This window comes from Perca fluviatilis, chromosome 13 (assembly GCF_010015445.1).
Source record: "Perca fluviatilis chromosome 13, GENO_Pfluv_1.0, whole genome shotgun sequence".
In the NCBI taxonomy this organism is placed as follows: Eukaryota; Metazoa; Chordata; class Actinopteri; order Perciformes; family Percidae; genus Perca; species Perca fluviatilis.
Window position 1 is genome coordinate 33,119,394 of NC_053124.1, and position 18,734 is coordinate 33,138,127.

The window sequence follows — 18,734 nt, forward strand, 5'->3', positions numbered from 1 at the left end:
GGTTAGTAATCAAGTAGCCTACTAGATGCTAACAGTGTTTTGAGCTAACGTTTTTATATATGTCAGTGGTTAGTAATCAAGTAGCCTACTAGATGCTAACGGTGTTTTGAGCTAACGTTTTTATATGTCAGTGGTTAGTAATCAAGTAGCCTACTAGATGCTAACGGTGTTTTGAGCTAACGTTTTTATATGTCAGTGGTTAGTAATCAAGTAGCCTACTAGATGCTAACAGTGTTTTGAGCTAACGTTTTTATATGTCAGTGGTTAGTAATCAAGTAGCCTACTAGATGCTAACGGTGTTTTGAGCTAACGTTTTTATATATGTCAGTGGTTAGCAATCAAGTAGCCTACTAGATGCTAACGGTGTTTTGAGCTAACGTTTTTATATATGTCAGTGGTTAGCAATCAAGTAGCCTACTAGATGCTAACAGCGTTTTGAGCTAACGTTTTTATATGTCAGTGGTTAGTAATCAAGTAGCCTACTAGATGCTAACAGTGTTTTGAGCTAACGTTTTTATATGTCAGTGGTTAGTAATCAAGTAGCCTACTAGATGCTAACGGTGTTTTGAGCTAACGTTTTTATATGTCAGTGGTTAGTAATCAAGTAGCCTACTAGATGCTAACAGTGTTTTGAGCTAACGTTTTTATATAGGTCAGTGGTTAGCAATCAAGTAGCCTACTAGATGCTAACGGCGTTTTGAGCTAACGTTTTTATATATGTCAGTGGTTAGCAATCAAGTAGCCTACTAGATGCTAACGGTGTTTTGAGCTAATGTTTTTATATATGTCAGTGGTTAGTAATCAAGTAGCCTACTAGATGCTAACGGCGTTTTTAGCTAACGTTAGCAATCAAGAAAACCTACTAGATGCTAACAGCGTTTTTAGCCAACGTTAGCAATCAAACAATCATAAATAGCTAAAACGTTTTTGAAATGACTGCTAGCTACAAGTTAGCAATCAAACACAACAAAGGCTTGTCACTTGAATGGCGTTTTGAGCTAACGTTAGCAACCAATAGATAGCTGAAACGTTTTTTTTTAAATGATTTCCATCTTCTGTTATTGTATGTTAAGAGAAAAGTTTATTTTACAGATTTCACAAATTTCAGTAAGACACGTTACACCGTGAACAGTTTAAATCTGAGCATGCGCGACTCACATTTGCCCTCTACTCACTTTGGGTAGTGACAACGGCTCGGTCTCGGTCTTAGGTGGTCTCGACTACAACAAAGCTGGAGAAGAAAACATGATCTTTCTCTTGTGCTTTACTGTCGCTGGCTGAGTAAACAAAACAGGAGGTACCAGCCAATTATATGATGGCCGATGAGGTGCTTTATCTTCGGGATTGTGGTGTTGTCTAGAGTGCGGATCGGGCCCGCGTCCGACAGAGCAGTAACCGAACCCGAACCGACAAGATATTTATGTCTGAGCCCGACACAGTTAAAAGCTAATTTTTTTTCCTCATCCTAATGTCACGTGGATGTCTCTTCGTTTGGAAAGCCCGCTTTAATTAAAGTGATAATTCGGAGCTAATAACCTAGGCATAACACTCTTCTTCAGAAAGCTTTTCACCTGGGTCTAACATTGGGAGTAGCATGGTTAGTCGCTGAATAGCTTAGCGGAGGGGCTAATGGACCCACGTTTGTATCTCTTAAATGACCCCACTAATAATGCCCGAAATGATACCAAAGGTCTACACTAGCATATATAGGTTATGCACTCATAAAACGATGGTGGTTAATACAAATTATTGAAAGTTTGTAACTACATCAGAAGTTTATGAACACTCTTCGCCGGCTTCTGCTCTCGCTGCTGCTGCTACCGCAGTTAGAGTGTGGAGCGTGCCTACAAATACTACAACCAAAAGAGATGCAACAAAAATATTTATTAATTTAATGATTATATATATATATATATGAAAATTATGTCTCCAAACTTACCTCAATTATTACTTGTCTCCTGCTAGTTATATTACAGCACTTACTTTAAAAAATAAGTTAAATAAAAAAATATTTTTGTTGCATCTCTTTTCGGTGTTGTAATTTGTAGATGTCCCTAAGCACTCGTCTCACAGCAACAACAACAACAGCAGAGAGCAGAAGCCAGCAGGCAAGTGTTATTTACATAAACTTCTGGTGTACTTACAAACTTTCCAATCCATCGTTTTATGAGTGCATAACCTATATATACTAGTGTAGACCTTTGGTATCATTTCGGGCATTATTAGTGGGGTCATTTAAGAGATACAAACGTGGGTCCATTAGCCTCTGCGCTAAGCTATTCAGCGGCTAACCCTACTCTACGCTAACTCTCCCAATGTTAGACCCAGGTGAAAAAAGCTTCTGGGGGGGTGTTTGGCTCGAGGTCATGGTGCAAAGGACCCTAGGGTGACATTACTCCGAACCATCACTTTAAGCAGCTGTAGGAAGGCATTTGGAAATGTCAACAGATGAGAGTAAGGGAATTACTGTAATTGTTGGGGGTTTTGGAATTTATAGAGTGTGGTCTAGACCTACTCCATCTGTAAAGTGTCTCGAGATAACTCTGTTATGATTTGATACTATAAATAAAACTGAATTGAAATAAAATTGAATTGAAATTGAATGAGCGTATCAGCGCACAGGGGGCAGCAAGCGCACGTTAACACAGGCGCGCGCCTACACAATAAGCTTTAAAATGTTCAATGTCTTATCGCGCCGATGACCGAGCCCCAACCCAAACCACAACATCATTTCTAAATATCTGTCCGAACCTCGAGTCGGGCATCCATCCTCGTGTCGTCACACGTTTTGTAAATTAATAAACTTGTAGCCGAGACATCTGCACAAATAAAGTCTTGTCACTTTGTAACTGAACGCTCTTGTAAGCCTGTCCACAGCGGTAATCACACAGCAAGTTTGTGTTCATCTTGTGAAGTTTATCTGCAGCCACTGCTGTTGTACAAACACAGCTCAAGGCAGAGCTCACAGATTACATTTGACATTTTTTAATTGATGTATAAAATCAAAACTTTGAACATTCTTTCATGTATTTATGTACAGTGAGATGATGTTAGCGGAGATTTCTGTAGCCCTAAAAATGAAAAGGTTGAAATGAACAGTTAAAGTGAAGCTATAAAGAAACAAAGAGATGCTTGTTCGTTTTGCTGCAAGTGTCTCAGCGTGTAAATGCTTTGCTGCAAGCGTTTGCATTCCTGCTTTTTGAAAGTTCTTCCAGACGTCTTCCAGGCACTTACTGTAACCAACCGGGTAAAAAACAAACAGCCGAACTGAAACCTGAAGGAGCTGAACAGGAGCGGCTTAGGTCACGATCACACTTTGCGTCTTTTTTTGACGAGAAAAAGTTGGACTAGAAAGCTGGCAGCTGAGGTGTATTGTCATCCTATTTTATCTGATCATTCTATAACTTGTATTTAGGCCATATCTGAACTATCTATATGTAGCTAGAAGTGATGAACTTTAGCCTACTTTCAGAGGACACCTCTCTGGAAACATCTGGAAAGTATTTATCAATGGAGCCCCCAAGATGGAGAAAGAAGGCCAGTTGGCTTGTAGCCATTGGTCAATTATTGATCCAACCCCCACCTTATGTTACCCAAAGCATAGTGCATATTTACCATGTTCAAACAAAGAAAATCAGAGGACCACTGGAGAATTGGTAAAACAGGTCCTCTCTCCGGGCTCTTCAGAGCTTGTAAATTGATGCTGAATTCCTTTGATGTAAATAAACCTTTACCACCAAGAAACAGTGTCAGCAGATTCCTAACCACACAGCAACGCACCATCGCTACCAAATACACCACACAGCGTTTTGGTTTCATGAAGCAGCCGAGAGCTACTTTTGTTGCTATGATAAAAGCTACTGCTACAGTATCCTAGAGCAAAGCGGTCGAGCGAGTTAGAGAATGAACAGAGAGAGAGAGAGAGAGCGGTGCTAACGTTAGATAAAACAGAGCGAGTCATTGGTCAGCTGTCAAAAAAAAAGCACCTGACTACAACTTCAAAAAGACTCTCTGAGCTGCATTGGTTGGCGGTGGTGTTTAAAGGGGAACTATGCAGTTTTTTTTAGCTTAAATTTACCTGTTTAACTGAACAGCTTCGGAGTCATTGGAATGGTTATATGACTTTTTATATGACTTTTTTCGGGTTGAATGGTGGTCGTCTCGCTTCCCTCTAAAGCCTGGTAGCGGAAAAACCACCCTCGCAACTTTTGGCGCGCCGAGCGTCAGGAAGTATCGTGCGATATCAGGTCTCGCAATGTAACGAAGGCAGCACGGTGGCTCAGTGGTTAGCACTTCTGCCTCGCAGCAAGAAGGTTCTGGGTTCGAATCCAGGTCGTCCCGGGCCTTTCTATGTGTCTTGCTCTGGTTTATTCCCAGCATAAAGACATGCATGCTAGGACTACGTTTGAAAATTAGCCGACTGGCTAACACTGGCGCATTTACAGAAATGTTGATTAATGTGCATTGTCTTAATCAAATAAACTTACAACCAAGAAATGGACCTTTTTCACAGCAGACATTTTGACTTGTCATAGTAGGAAAAGCACAGCTGACATTGATGACCTTAACGATGGCTCAGTTCCATCAAGTGTCCCAGTAAGATATTTCAGTGAGTCAGCATGCACAATACCAGGACCTCTCCTAAGTGGAATACAGCCATCATTAATGGTTTAATACCAGGACCTCTCCTAAGTGGAATGCAGCCATCAGTAATGGTTTAATACCAGGACCTCTCCTAAGTGGAATGCAGCCATCAGTAATGGTTTAATACCAGGACCTCTCCTAAGTGGAATGCAGCCATCAGTAATGGTATAATACCAGGGCCTCTCCTAAGTGGAATACAGCCATCATTAATGGTTTAATACCAGGGCCTCTCCTAAGTGGAATACAGCCATCATTAATGGTTTAATACCAGGACCTCTCTTAAGTGGAATGCAGCCATCAGTAATGGTTTAATACCAGGACCTCTCCTAAGTGGAATGCAGCCATTAATGGTTTAATACCAGGGCTCTCCTAAGTGGGGGTCCTCCAAGTGGAATGCAGCCATCAGTAATGGTTTAATACCAGGACCTCTCCTAAGTGGAATGCAGCCATCAGTAATGGTTTAATACCAGGGTCCCTCCTAAGTGGAATGCAGCCATCAGTAATGGTTTAATACCAGGGCCTCTCCTAAGTGGAATGCAGCCATCATTAATGGTTTAATACCAGGACCTCTCCTAAGTGGAATGCAGCCATCATTAATGGTTTAATACCAGGGTCTCTCCTAAGTGGAATGCAGCCATCAGTAATGGTTTAATACCAGGACCTCTCCTAAGTGGAATGCAGCCATCAGTAATGGTTTAATACCAGGGTCCCTCCTAAGTGGGATGCAGCCATCAGTAATGGTTTTGAGTGCACCTGTGCCTTTCCTACCATGACATGTCAACATGTCAGCTGTGAAAAAGGTCTATTGCTTTAGGAGAAAAGAGGAAACGGCTAACGACTGACTGAGCAAGTTTTTACACAGTGTTGCCAAATATCCATTTCGTAGCTGTAGGGGGGAGCTCTATAGAGAACACAGCGAAGAAATTGCCAAAACTGCATAGCGCCCCTTTAAATAAGTGGATTCGTAGGATTATAATGTAACACAGACGCTGGCAGCTTCGAAAAAGACACCAAGTGTGAACGTGGCCTAATGTTTGAGAAACTAGACTTGGATCACAGAAACATTTAACCTTATAACACAGAGACGTCACCGGACCGTGAAATATAAGAACCAGTTAAGCTGAATCCATTTTGAGACAAAAACAACAACGAAAGCAGATCAAACCTGTTTTCTTGAACTTAATTCGATAGCATAGATGAGTTAAAATAGTCCCAACCTGAAACCACCCACCCCGTCCCCTAGAGCTGCAACGATTAATCGATTAATCGATTAGTTGTCAACTTTTAAATTAATCGCCAACTATTTTGATAATTGAGTCGGTTTGAGTAATTTTTTTTTTAAGACAAATTAAAAATGATTTGATTCCAGCTTGTTAAATGTGAATATTGTTCTAGTTTCTTCTCTCATCTGTGACATTAAACTGAATTTTGGGCTTTTGGGAAAAACTGATTCACATTTTTCACCATTTTCTGACATTTAATAGCCCAAACAACTAATCGATTAATCGAGAAAATAATCAACAGATCAATCGACTATGAAAATAATCGTTAGTTGCAGCCCTACTGTCCCCTCTACTATGTCCATAAGAAATCCTCTACATCAGGCACTTGTTGATTAGTCCGTAACGGCTCCAAACCGCCCAATCACAAACAGCGAGCGGCCCTCCTCTCATTTAATTAGTCCGGGCAGCGCCTTGGCTTCCCGTTTTAGTCTCCTCTTTGGCGCGGCTCTCTCCTCCTCGCCGTTCAGGCTCCGGGAGCTGCGGTGGACGCCGGGGGAACTCAGCTCGACGTCTTCCAGGGCGAGCGCCGGGTCGTCGGGCGCCACGGGCCGCGGTGCCGGGTAACTGGGCTCGTAGTAGCGGTAGGGATCGTCCTCCTCGACCTCGCCGTAGTTCTGGAAGACGTTGGGCGGCAGTTGGACTGCGGGGACAGCGCCGCGGTCAGTGTCATCTTCACCCTCTGCGTCGCCCACGAACCAACGTGGCGAGCCAGCCAGCGGAAAGTCAGCGAGAGCCCAAAACAAAGATGGCCGAACACCCCCCGCCACCACAGGAAGCAGCGTTTTGGATTGGTTTGTTGTGGTTTGATTGGGTTAGTGGGACAGGAGGAGGGGGCGGGATGAGAAGGAAGGAGCAAGACACACAAGATTGACAACGGTTACCAAGGTTACGGACTGAAGGCAGAGTTAGAGAGGGGGGGGATTAAAAACTGCAAATTAAAAGTTAAAGTGAGTGTAATGTCTCTTTAGTTCCACCAGGCAATTATTGGATTAGTTATCTATTAATTTACATTCAAATCGTCTCAATTAAAGTCTTCAAGTGGTATTTTTTTCAAATTAAAAGTCTGTTAAAACAACGTGCAACATTTATATTCATAAGTTGTTGTGCAGATTGAGCTTTTAGGGACCTCGAAAGAGTTTTATTTTTGTGTGTTACATGAGTTTATATTAAAAAAAAGTGAAGCCGGTGGTTTAATGAAGTGGACGATCGTAATCTAGAAGAAAGAGTCAGAAGAGGACGATTGTTTCAGTGCCAGTAATATCAGGCAGATCTGATACATCTGATCTAAAAGTATCTTCACTGCTTATTTTCATTTAGGTTTACTATAACCCGGGTTTAAACAGAATAAAAAAACATGCACAAAAAAGAAGAAGCTGTGCAGCATTCAAATGTTGATTTATGCCGAGCCTCTAAAAGGGACTTGGGTGTTTTTTCTCTCTTGTGCTCACGAGAAAGTTTCTCGTGAGCACGAGAGAAACCTTTCTTGTTGGCACGCGAAAGTATCTTGTGCTCACGAGAGACCAATCTGAATACCAGTTATTTACCCGATAGTGTCATTAACAAACTTAAAGATGATAGGGCAACTGTTAAACGATTTCATGCTGTGAATGTGCAATATTAACTTTGGCCACAGTACTTCGTTAGCATCATTTTTGCTAGCCTTAGGCGTGATTTATGGTTCTATGCGGAGGCGCCACGCAAAGCATTCGCCTTAGCCTACGTTTAAGTGGCCTGAAGTTTATACTTGTCGCGCTGGTGTTTGTGTCGAGCCGGCATGTGTGTGTGTGCAGCCCGGTCTCACGGAAGTTCGTGTAAATGTGACGTTATTTGAATCTATTGATACGTGTTCACGGAGACGTTTTTTTCTCGTTTTTTCCGTGGTGGACAACACGAAAATGTGAAGTAATGTATTTCAATGGGAAGCATATTTTGTGGCCACAGCACGAAATTGTAGGGAGTGATATAAAAAGCCGAAAATCCGTGCGTAGGTTGGTCGGGTGGTGGACGGGTCAAACAAAACGGGACTTTCACCCGGCGAAGCGGGGATCGCGTCCCCGTTTGCGGGCGCTTTCTTTCGGGGATGGCGTCCCTAAAGAGCCTTTCCCCGGCATTTAAGCGCCCTTTCTCAGGCGTTTAAAGGCCCCCTTCCGGCGTTTAACGCCTTTTCCCGGCGTTTAAAGCCTTTCCGGCGTTTAAAGCCCTTTCCCCGGCGTTTAAAGGCGCCCTTTCCGGCGTTTAACGCCTTGCGTTTTAAGGCGCCTTTTCCCCGGCATTTAAGGCGCCTTTTCCCCGGCATTTAAGGCGCCCTTTCCCCGGCATTTAAGGCGCCCTTTCCCAGCAGGAGAAGTTAACCCTCTCCTTGATTTCATGTTGTTTATGGAGAAGGAGAACCAGGAAATGAGAAAGAGGAACCAAGCCACGGCCAAGCAACGTGCGCTGCCTTGACGTGCATCACCTTGCCGTGTAGTTTCATTTTTCGAGAGGTGCACGTCAGGCTAGCGCTACCTCCACGTACCTACATATGTAGCCACAGAGTAGATTTAGTCAGAAGCATAAATCACACTTTAGATTGGTTTCTTGTGACGAGATACTTTTGCGCACAAGAAAAACTTCCCCATGTCCCTTTAGGGGCTCTGTATTTTAACATCGAATGTCAATGTTATGAAGGATTCAAAGTATTCGGTACAGTCCTAAGTGACACCACTTCCATTCCCTGCAGTATTTTGTTTTTAAGCCTTTGCAGCAGTTAAAGCTCCTAAATCCCTATTTTTTGTTTCAGAGGTTGTGAAAGTGGCTCAGCTGTCACTGAGGTACTGTTCTGAAGAGGAAGAGTTGTAAAAAAAAAAAAAAAAAGGAGGCGATGACAGACAGACAGATGGGCCGACGGAGAGACACAAAGACAAAGAGAGAGGAATGATTACAACATGCAGACGGTACTCACACACTCATGCATTTAACGGGTAAAGATGACTCATGTGGGGTTTTCTTTAACTGTCAGGATTAGTTGTACCAATATGAGTTTAAAAAGGCATGTTTGCTGACTCGTGTATGTGATGACAGCTCTGTGGTGTTAACTGTGAAGCTGCGAAAATATAATTTCCCGTGTGTCTTTTCCCGTGAAAGGGTGAGAAAGGCTCCCTCCTTTTTTGACGCTGGAGAGCAAATTAACACGTAGCAGATACCAAAGCTGCCAGCAGAAACGTTTATGTGAATTTCTGCAAAGGAATTTGTTGCACTTGCGGCCCGAGTGCTGGTGTATTTGATGGGGATATGTGAATAAGGAAACCCTCCATGCAGCATCTTTCCAGTCAACTGAATGAACCCATTGAGACGCTGTTCCAGGTGCATTCATCTTTTCGGGTGCTTTGAGAATTACACTGTTTCTTTTTGTCTTATTTGTGCAGCTTTAGGAGCCGCAAAAGTGGCACAATCTTTTTGTGAATTCACCTCGATAATACAAAATAAAATGTTAACATGCAGGAGTCAGTCTGTGATTTGGTCAATATGTAGTTATTGTTTGTGTGTAGGTTCAAGCTTAAAGGAACACGCTGACTTATTGGGACTTTGTCTTATTCACCGTATCCCCCAGAGTTACATAAGTCCATACATACCCTTCTCATCTCAGTGCGTGTCGTAACTCTGTCTGACGCACCCACCGCTAGCCTAGCTTAGCACAGACCCTGGAGGTAACCGGCTCCATCTAGCCTAGCTTAGCACAGATCCTGGAGGTAACCGGCTCCATCTAGCCTAGCTTAGCCCAGATCCTGGAGGTAACCGGCTCCATCTAGCCTACTGCTCCCAATAAGTGACAAAATAATGCCAACATGTTCCCATTTACATGTTGTGATGCTAGATGGAGCCGGTTACCTCCAGGATCTGTGCTAAGCTAGGCTAGATGGGCCTGTTACCTCCAGGATCTGTGCTAAGCTAGGCTAGATGGAGACGGTTAACTCCAGGATCTGTGCTAAGCTAGGCTAGATGGAGCCGGTTACCTCCAGGATCTGTGCTAAGCTAGGCTAGATGGAGCCGGTTACCTCCAGGATCTGTGCTAAGCTAGGCTAGATGGAGCCGGTTACCTCCAGGATCTGTGCTAAGCTAGGCTAGATGGAGCCTGTTACCTCCAGGATCTGTGCTAAGCTAGGCTAGATGGAGCCGGTTACCTCCAGGATCTGGGCTAAGCTAGGCTAGATGGAGCAGGTTACCTCCAGGATCTGTGTTTAGCTAGGCTAGATGGAGCCGGTTACCTCCAGGATCTGTGCTAAGCTAGGCTAGATGGGCCTGTTACCTCCAGGATCTGTGCTAAGCTAGGCTAGATGGAGCCGGTTACCTCCAGGATCTGTGCTAAGCTAGGCTAGATGGAGCCGGTTACCTCCAGGATCTGTGCTAAGCTAGGCTAGATGGAGCTTGTTACCTCCAGGGATCTGTGCTAAGCTAGGCTAGATGGAGCCTGTTACCTCCAGGATCTGTGCTAAGCTAGGCTAGATGGAGCCGGTTACCTCCAGGATCTGGGCTAAGCTAGGCTAGATGGAGCAGGTTACCTCCAGGATCTGTGTTTAGCTAGGCTAGATGGAGCCGGTTACCTCCAGGATCTGTGCTAAGCTCGGCTAGATGGAGCCGGTTACCTCCAGGATCTGTGCTAAGCTAGGCTAGCGGTGGGTGCGTCAGACAGAGTTACAACACACTGAGATGAGAAGGATATGTATGGACTTATCTAACTCTGGGGGAGATACGGTGAATAAGACAAAGTCCCAATAAGTCAGCGTGTTCCTTTAAAGGGCCAGTTCACCCAATTCATAATAAACATTTTCTCACTTCTTCTCAATATATGTAGATTGTTTAGATTTAGTTTGAACCCAGTAGAAAGAAAGTCATCTTTCATCTTCCAGGTTTCTGTTTTGTTTTGATAAATGTTTACATTTATAATAGAAATAATATAATAATATAATTTGGGTGAAGTGACCCTTTAGGCAACTTCGAGGAGGAAAGAAAACTCAGATGATAGTTGAACTATTTAAATCATGATGTACATCTTTGGATTTGAATTTCTCGTGCATTTGAGACATGCACCCTGAACACACGAGTGTGAGACGGGTGACTCCAGGGACATGCCGACCATTTAACTTCGGTGGCGGCTTTTCAACGTGAAAAGGAGCCGACTGAATTAAACGTTTCACATGCCGACCTTCAATCCAAAATACATTCTCAGCACTGAAAAGCTGTTCATGCTCAGTCATACGGTTTACAATGTCTGCTTGTTTAAACAAGCTGATGGGTTTAAAAAAAAAAGGATATTTTCTACATTCAACATGGTGTCATTATTAAATACAGTGATGTATGATCTACTTATTATTTCTGTTCTTATGGGTATCTTGTTTTGATGATCTAGGTCAGTGGTTCTCAAGCTTTTTTTTAATAATGTAACCCCCCTTTGAACAGTTATTTTAAGCCATGTACCCGCTAACTAGCGCAAATAATATTTGGTAGAAAAATAAGTCTCTATAAAGAGGAAGAATACAGCGCTGTCAGCGATAGATTTACTAAACAACAGCCTTGGACCTGGAAAACATTTAAATGTTGATGGAAAAAGAAGACAAAAACTTTTAAAAAAACGACAAAAACTTGGAAAAAGACGGTAGAAATAAGGAAGGAAGGCAAGAATAGGTCGAAAATAGTAATAAAAACTTTGGAAAAAAACACAGTAGAAAAAAAGGAACGCAACACTAGGGCGACAAAAGGGACAAAAAATTCAAATAAGCGACAAACTTTGAAAAAAGTGACAAAAATTTTGGAAAAAGTGACAAAAACTTTGAAAAATGAGACAAAAACTTTGAATAAAAAATGAGTAGAAAAAAAAGTCAGGAAGAAAGGCAAGAATAGGTGAAAATAAACGACAAAACCTTCAAAAAAAGGTGACAAACTTCAAAAACAGCGACAAAAACTTTGAAAAAAGCGACAAAAAGCAAAGTAACTACAGCCTTGTAACTGAAAACATTTTGCAAAAAATGTCATGTACCCCCTGCAGTCCTCCAAAGTACCCTTAGGGGGACACGTACCCCCATTTGAGAAACACTGACCTAGGTTGTGTCCTCTAACCTTGACACTGTTTCTGTAATTACAATATTAACTATTATACATTAACCTATTTCAATGACACCTTACTAACAAGGACAGAACTTATATTAAAGCATTTTTTAATCACACTAGTTGTAAATTTAGTCTTTGAGTGTATCTTCTGTTTGTTTTCAACCTGGACTCTATTTTCCTATGTTTTTGTGTCTAAGTGACTGATGGGAGACACACTTTCTTTGAAACTGGTCCAGTATTAAGCCAGTCGGCAACAGCGAAACAAGCTTCAATATAACGGTAATTGGTAAATGTGCATTTTCAATTTGCATCCACTAAAAGGGCTGTTTTTGCTGCTGAAAGGCTCAGATTATTATTGTAAATGTGTGACAACATTATGGAAAGGATCCCTACAGAGATAGAGCTTTTAGTTAAAGAGTAAGATCCTTTTAGTTTAACATTAAACAGCCCCGAAATCACCATCACCAAACGTACCAGACTCCATGTTATAAAACAGTAATTTTATCATCGTAAAACACACTTTATTAAAAGTGAAATAGACCCTTAATTCACCCATTTACATGTGGAGATATGCTGGCTCTATACACGCTAAAAGTCCTGATTATTTACATGGAGTCTGGTGGAGATATGCTGGTTCTATACACGCTAAAAGTCCTGATTATTTTCATGGAGTCTGGTGCGTTTGGTGATTTCAGGGCTGTTTCATGGTAAACAAAAGCATCTTAATTTTTAAAGCTCTCATGACATGGTGCTCTTTGTATGCTTTTATATAGACCTTAGTGGTCCCCTAATACTGTATCTGAAGTCTCTTTTATATAGACCTTAGTGGTCCCCTAATACTGTATCTGAAGTCTCTTTTATATAGACCTTAGTGGTCCCCTAATACTGTATCTGAAGTCTCTTTTATATAGACCTTAGTGGTCCCCTAATACTGTATCTGAAGTCTCTTTTATATAGACCTTAGTGGTCCCCTAATACTGTATCAGAAGTCTCTTTTATATAGACCTTAGTGGTCCCCTAATACTGTATCTGAAGTCTCTTTTATATAGACCTTAGTGGTCCCCTAATACTGTATCTGAAGTCTTTTATATAGACCTTAGTGGTCCCCTTTATATTGTATCTGAAGTCTCTTTTATATAGGCCTTAGTGGTCCCCTAATACTGTATCTGAAGTCTCTTTTATATAGACCTTAGTGGTCCCCTAATACTGTATCTGAAGTCTCTTTTATATAGACCTTAGTGGTCCCCTAATACTGTATCTGAAGTCTCTTTTATATAGACCTTAGTGGTCCCCTAATACTGTATCTGAAGTCTCTTTTATATAGACCTTAGTGGTCCCCTAATACTGTATCTGAAGTCTTTTATATAGACCTTAGTGGTCCCCTAATACTGTATCTGAAGTCTCTTTTATATAGACCTTAGTGGTCCCCTAATACTGTATCTGAAGTCTCTCTTTTATATAGGCCTTAGTGGTCCCCTAATACTGTATCTGAAGTCTCTTTTATATAGACCTTAGTGGTCCCCTAATACTGTATCTGAAGTCTCTTTTATATAGACCTTAGTGGTCCCCTAATACTGTATCTGAAGTCTCTTTTATATAGACCTTAGTGGTCCCCTAATACTGTATCTGAAGTCTCTTTTATATAGACCTTAGTGGTCCCCTAATACTGTATCTGAAGTCTTTTATATAGACCTTAGTGGTCCCCTAATACTGTATCTGAAGTCTCTTTTATATAGACCTTAGTGGTCCCCTAATACTGTATCTGAAGTCTCTTTTATATAGGCCTTAGTGGTCTCCTAATACTGTATCTGAAGTCTCTTTTATATAGACCTTAGTGGTCCCCTAATACTGTATCTGAAGTCTCTTTTATATAGGCCTTAGTGGTCCCCTAATACTGTATCTGAAGTCTCTTTTATATAGGCCTTAGTGGTCTCCTAATACTGTATCTGAAGTCTCTTTTATATAGACCTTAGTGGTCCCCTAATACTGTATCTGAAGTCTCTTTTATATAGACCTTAGTGGTCTCCTAATACTGTATCTGAAGTCTCTTTTATATAGACCGAAGTGGTCCCCTAATACTGTATCCGGTTCACGGCTGATGGTTACAGCGTTCTCGCTCAATACTGGACCAGTGTCAGAGACCTTCGTTCACATTAGTCACTTAGCTGACTGGACCCTACCTACCTCCAACATTGTAGCCCACACAGGAGTTCTGGTCGCAGTAGCCCGGAGGCCCAGTGGAGCCGACTGGTCCAGGGACCCCGGGACGACCAGGGGTCCCGGGATTTCCAGGCCGCCCTGAGGGACCCTGGCTGCCAGGTCTGCCCTGGCCTTGGGCTCCTGGGATAGGGAGGAGGAATTTGGTTAGAAAATAATCAGGTGATTCGGATTCAAAACTTGTGGGGTAGTAGTGTGTACGGCTCGGTGTGGTTTACTGTACCGGGGGGTCCTGGAGGTCCTCTGGGGCCCTGGACTCCAACACCTTGAGATCCTTTCTCACCCTTTTCTCCTGGTTGACCTGGAAACAGACACACACACACACACACACACACACACACACACACACACACACACACACACACACACACACACACACACACACACACACACACACACACACACACACAGACAGAGAGACACACACACACACAAACACATTCATACACACACATACAGACAGACAGACAGACAGACAGAGAGACACACAGACAGACACACAAATACAGACACACACAGACAGACAGAGAGACACACAGACACACACACACACACACACACAGATAGACACACACACACACACACACACACACACAGACAGACAGAGAGACAGACAGACAGACACAGCATTGTAATATGTTGGGAGAGTATAAAGGAGACCTATTACAGTATAAACCGTTTCCATACACATTCAAACAGTACATGTAGTTTGTGTTACTATTAGAACTAGGCTCTTATTTTCAAAGTTTTATAAAATCCTAACTCTAGCCACTACAAAAAACAAAATTTTTGTGCAGCGTAAATATAACTTAATCTGAGTTTTGTAAATGTTAAGCACAGTGCTGATAAACTTTCCTATTAAATCATATACGTAAGTTTTATATACGTAGAATTACGGTATTCCTTAACTACTATTTTTATTTTTGGCCCGTGGGCCGGCCACCCAGATATATTTTGGCCCTTCATATGAATGAATTTGTGCACCTCTGTACTAAAACATGTTTACATGCTTTAATGTTTAAAAAGAGTCTTGATTTCTCTCACACTGCCCATGGCTATGACCCTCTGTATGAACTGCTCTGTTGGCGCGCCTGTCTCTTTAAGCCCCCCCTACCAAAAAAAAAGCCCAGTCTGCTCTGATTGGTCGGCGTTTACGGATCTCCGAGACTTTTTACAGTATGAAGCGAGACTTCATACTTTTTGAGGCATGACGGCTTGTGAGCGTACTGTGAGGACCTACAGTCTTTAAATTTGTAAAGTTTAATGCTTTAAAGCAGGGATCTTCAACAAGAGGGTCCGGGACCCCTAGGGGGTCCTCAGAGTCACTGCAGGGGGGGGGGGCCCTCCAAATTATTGTTAATTTTTCATAGTTTTTTTTCAAAATTTAAAAGTCTTAACATGATTCCAACATATTATTAGCAAATATAAATCCCCACTGATGACAGGCTTACTGGCTAATAATGTAGTCACTAATTAAAACATGATTTAGAAAATCATGCCAACTATTTTAAGGCTATTTGAATAGCTTAGTATTCTATGCAAAATAAGTTATCTATAAATGCTTTAGGTAGCCCTAAAAGTTATTGTAGGACCAGATTAATATGCAACTTCATTTTATACAATATATGTATAAGGGGGTCCCTGACCTGTCTCTATTTCAGTTAAGGGGTCCTTGGCTTAAAAAGCGCTGAAGACCCCTGACTTAAAGTCTTACATCTCTAACTTTTAACATCTTTTTAACATTCTCTCGCGGTAGTTACAGTTATCAGTGAGCTGTGGTCCCCCCTCCCTAGTGTTAATATCGTCAGACGAGACGAGACTAAATATGTTCGTCAACGACCTTTTTTACCATGAATAAGATGAGAAGATGACGAGACTGCGCCAATGTCCAAAAACGCTGACTAAGACTAAATTAACGTGCATTATTGTTGACGAAAATAGACGAGACTAAAATGTTTTGCATAAAATAAAAACTAAGATAAAATCTCTCATCATTTTCGTCTACAATCGTCTCTACTTTTTCATCACAAGATAGAATATTCAGCTGTTACCGAGACCCGTTGCTACGGCACCGATAGGCGCCCTAACGACCGTTATCTACCAGACCGAATAGCAACGCAGATTTTGGTGCTACTTAAATGCCTGCGCTTCTCTCTGATGTTCCTAAACGGACGTTAGAGTCAACCGAAACATCGCTGCACGGGGCGCTAGTTAACACTACACTTGGCAGCAGGTAACGTTAGCCTACCGTTAGCTAGCAGTTGGAGTAAACACGGTTACAATCATTGACATATATAAAAGGGTTACAATGCTGACAGCTAAACGGTGTAAAGGTTTGTCTCTATTTCCAACACGAGACGTACGACAGTCTGTAGCTGCCGTTGTCTGAAAAACAACACATGTTGCGTTCACTTGAAATACGCCTCGCCAGTTTCGTGCTGCATTTATTTTATTGTAAAATATCCTTTCCTCATGCAGTGGTTGTTTTTGTCGTTAAGGAAGAGGCTCAATATTTATATAACTTTATAGCATTTATTTATTTTTATAACTATTTGACTGAAATGGTTATCAGAAATAATTTATTTAAAAAAAGACTAAAATGTTTTGACTAAAACTTGACTAAAATGGCGAGACTTTTAGTCGACTAAAACTTGACTAACAAAATTTTTTGGCACAAGACTAAGACTAAATTAAAAATAGGTGACAAAATTAACACTACCCCTCCCCCACCCCCGTTTACCTCTTTCTCCCGGCTGCCCGTTCTGTCCGTTCTGTCCCGGGAAGCCGGGTCTTCCTGTGGGTCCCTGTTCTCCCTGGGGTCCTGGAGATCCCTGTCTGCCAGGCTCTCCGGGGGGTCCCGGCACGGTGCGGATGGACACCGGCGGACTGGGCACGTGGTTCAGGATGGCGTTGTAGCGCGCCATGTGGCCTGAAAACAGAAAGAGGGATGAATTCCCCAGAAGACTGGGGGCTGTGTCTCGTTCGGCATGCTTCCGTCAGTACTCTGCTAACGTGCACTGACCACTTCCTGTCGTAGTGACCACTTTGGATGGTTAGTGTTGTGTGTGTATATATATATATATATATATATATATATATATATATACAGTACAGGCCAAAAGTTTGGACACACCTTCTCATTCAATGCGTTTCCTTTTTATTTTCATGAGTATTTACTAGATTCTCACTGAAGGCATCAAAACTATGAATGAACACATATGGAATTATGTACTTAAAACAGTGTGAAATAACTGAAAACATGTCTTATATTTTAGATTCTTCAAAGTAGCCACCCTTTGCTTTTTATTAATAAGGGAAAACATTCCACTAATTAACCCTGACAAAGCACACCTGTGAAGGTAAAACCATTTCAGGTGACTACCTCATGAAGCTCATTGAGAGAACACCAAGGGTTTGCAGAGTTATCAAAAAAGCAAAGGGTGGCTACTTTGAGGAATCTAAAATATAAGACATGTTTTCAGTTATTTCACACTTTTTTGTTAAGTACATAATTCCATATGTGTTCATTCATAGTTTTGATGCCTTCAGTGAGAATCTACAATGTAAATAGTCATGAAAATAAAAAGGAAACAGAGAAGGTGTGTCCAAACTTCTGGCCTGTACTGTATGTGTGTATATATATATATATATACATACACACACAGACGCTGTAGATCCTTTCAGAAACTTTTACTTACTGCCAAAAAATGATAAATCCCCCACCTCTCTCTAAAAGAACTGCCGACTAACTTACTCTACTTTTACTGACGATGCATTCTTTATCCACCAACCACAACCGGATTCTAACCTTGACCCTTAAGCCAGTGATTTTCAACCACTGTGCCGCGGCACACTAGCGTGCCGTGAGAGATCGTCCTGTGTGCCGTGAGAAATGATCCGATTTTACTTCATTGGTTCAGCAAATTTTTGTTTTTTATTGCGTTCCTGCAAATAATTTGCCATTGTTGCGCATCTGTGCCTGCAATATGATGCCTGGCAGAGAAATTAAATACTAATCTGTGTCAGTAGGTGGCAGTATAGCGCAATAATGAAGGTCATTATTGCGCTATACTGCCACCTACTGATTTAAGACCGTAGAATTACTGCCACCTTTCTCGCGCGCATCCCGCAGTGCCAGGATGTAAGCAGTAGGGCCGAGATCATCGATGTAAGCCTGCAACAGCGATGGATACATTTTTAAAAAGGAAAATTGCAGAAATCTACGTCTTCCCACTGAAACTTATGTAAGTTATACTTGTATGTACTTGTATGTATGTATGTATGTTATGTAGAAATATGCAGAAAGTGCTGTTACTCACTCTGAATGAGCTGCTCACAGACCTGCCTGGCGATGTCCTGGACTGACGCTGTCGACTGCAGGTCGCCCTGGAGACACGACACACACACACACACACACACACACACACACACACACACACACACACAAGTCTGTATTACTATCTTTGTGGGGACATATCATTGACATAATGCATTCCCTAGCCCCTT

The 18,734-nt window shown here is 41.9% G+C and overlaps 1 protein-coding gene across 1 annotated transcript in view; it reads right to left on the minus strand.

Moving 5' to 3' along the window:
- Positions 1-6,113: 6,113 nt before the first annotated feature.
- Positions 6,114-18,734, minus strand: part of LOC120570939 (collagen alpha-1(XIV) chain-like) — a 333,908-nt gene continuing 321,287 nt past the window's right edge. Inside the window, 5 exon segments of the mRNA XM_039819635.1 lie at positions 6,114-6,606; positions 14,196-14,351; positions 14,452-14,529; positions 16,969-17,157; positions 18,548-18,614. Coding sequence (XP_039675569.1) covers positions 6,314-6,606; positions 14,196-14,351; positions 14,452-14,529; positions 16,969-17,157; positions 18,548-18,614 — 783 coding nt within the window. The 3' untranslated portion in view covers positions 6,114-6,313.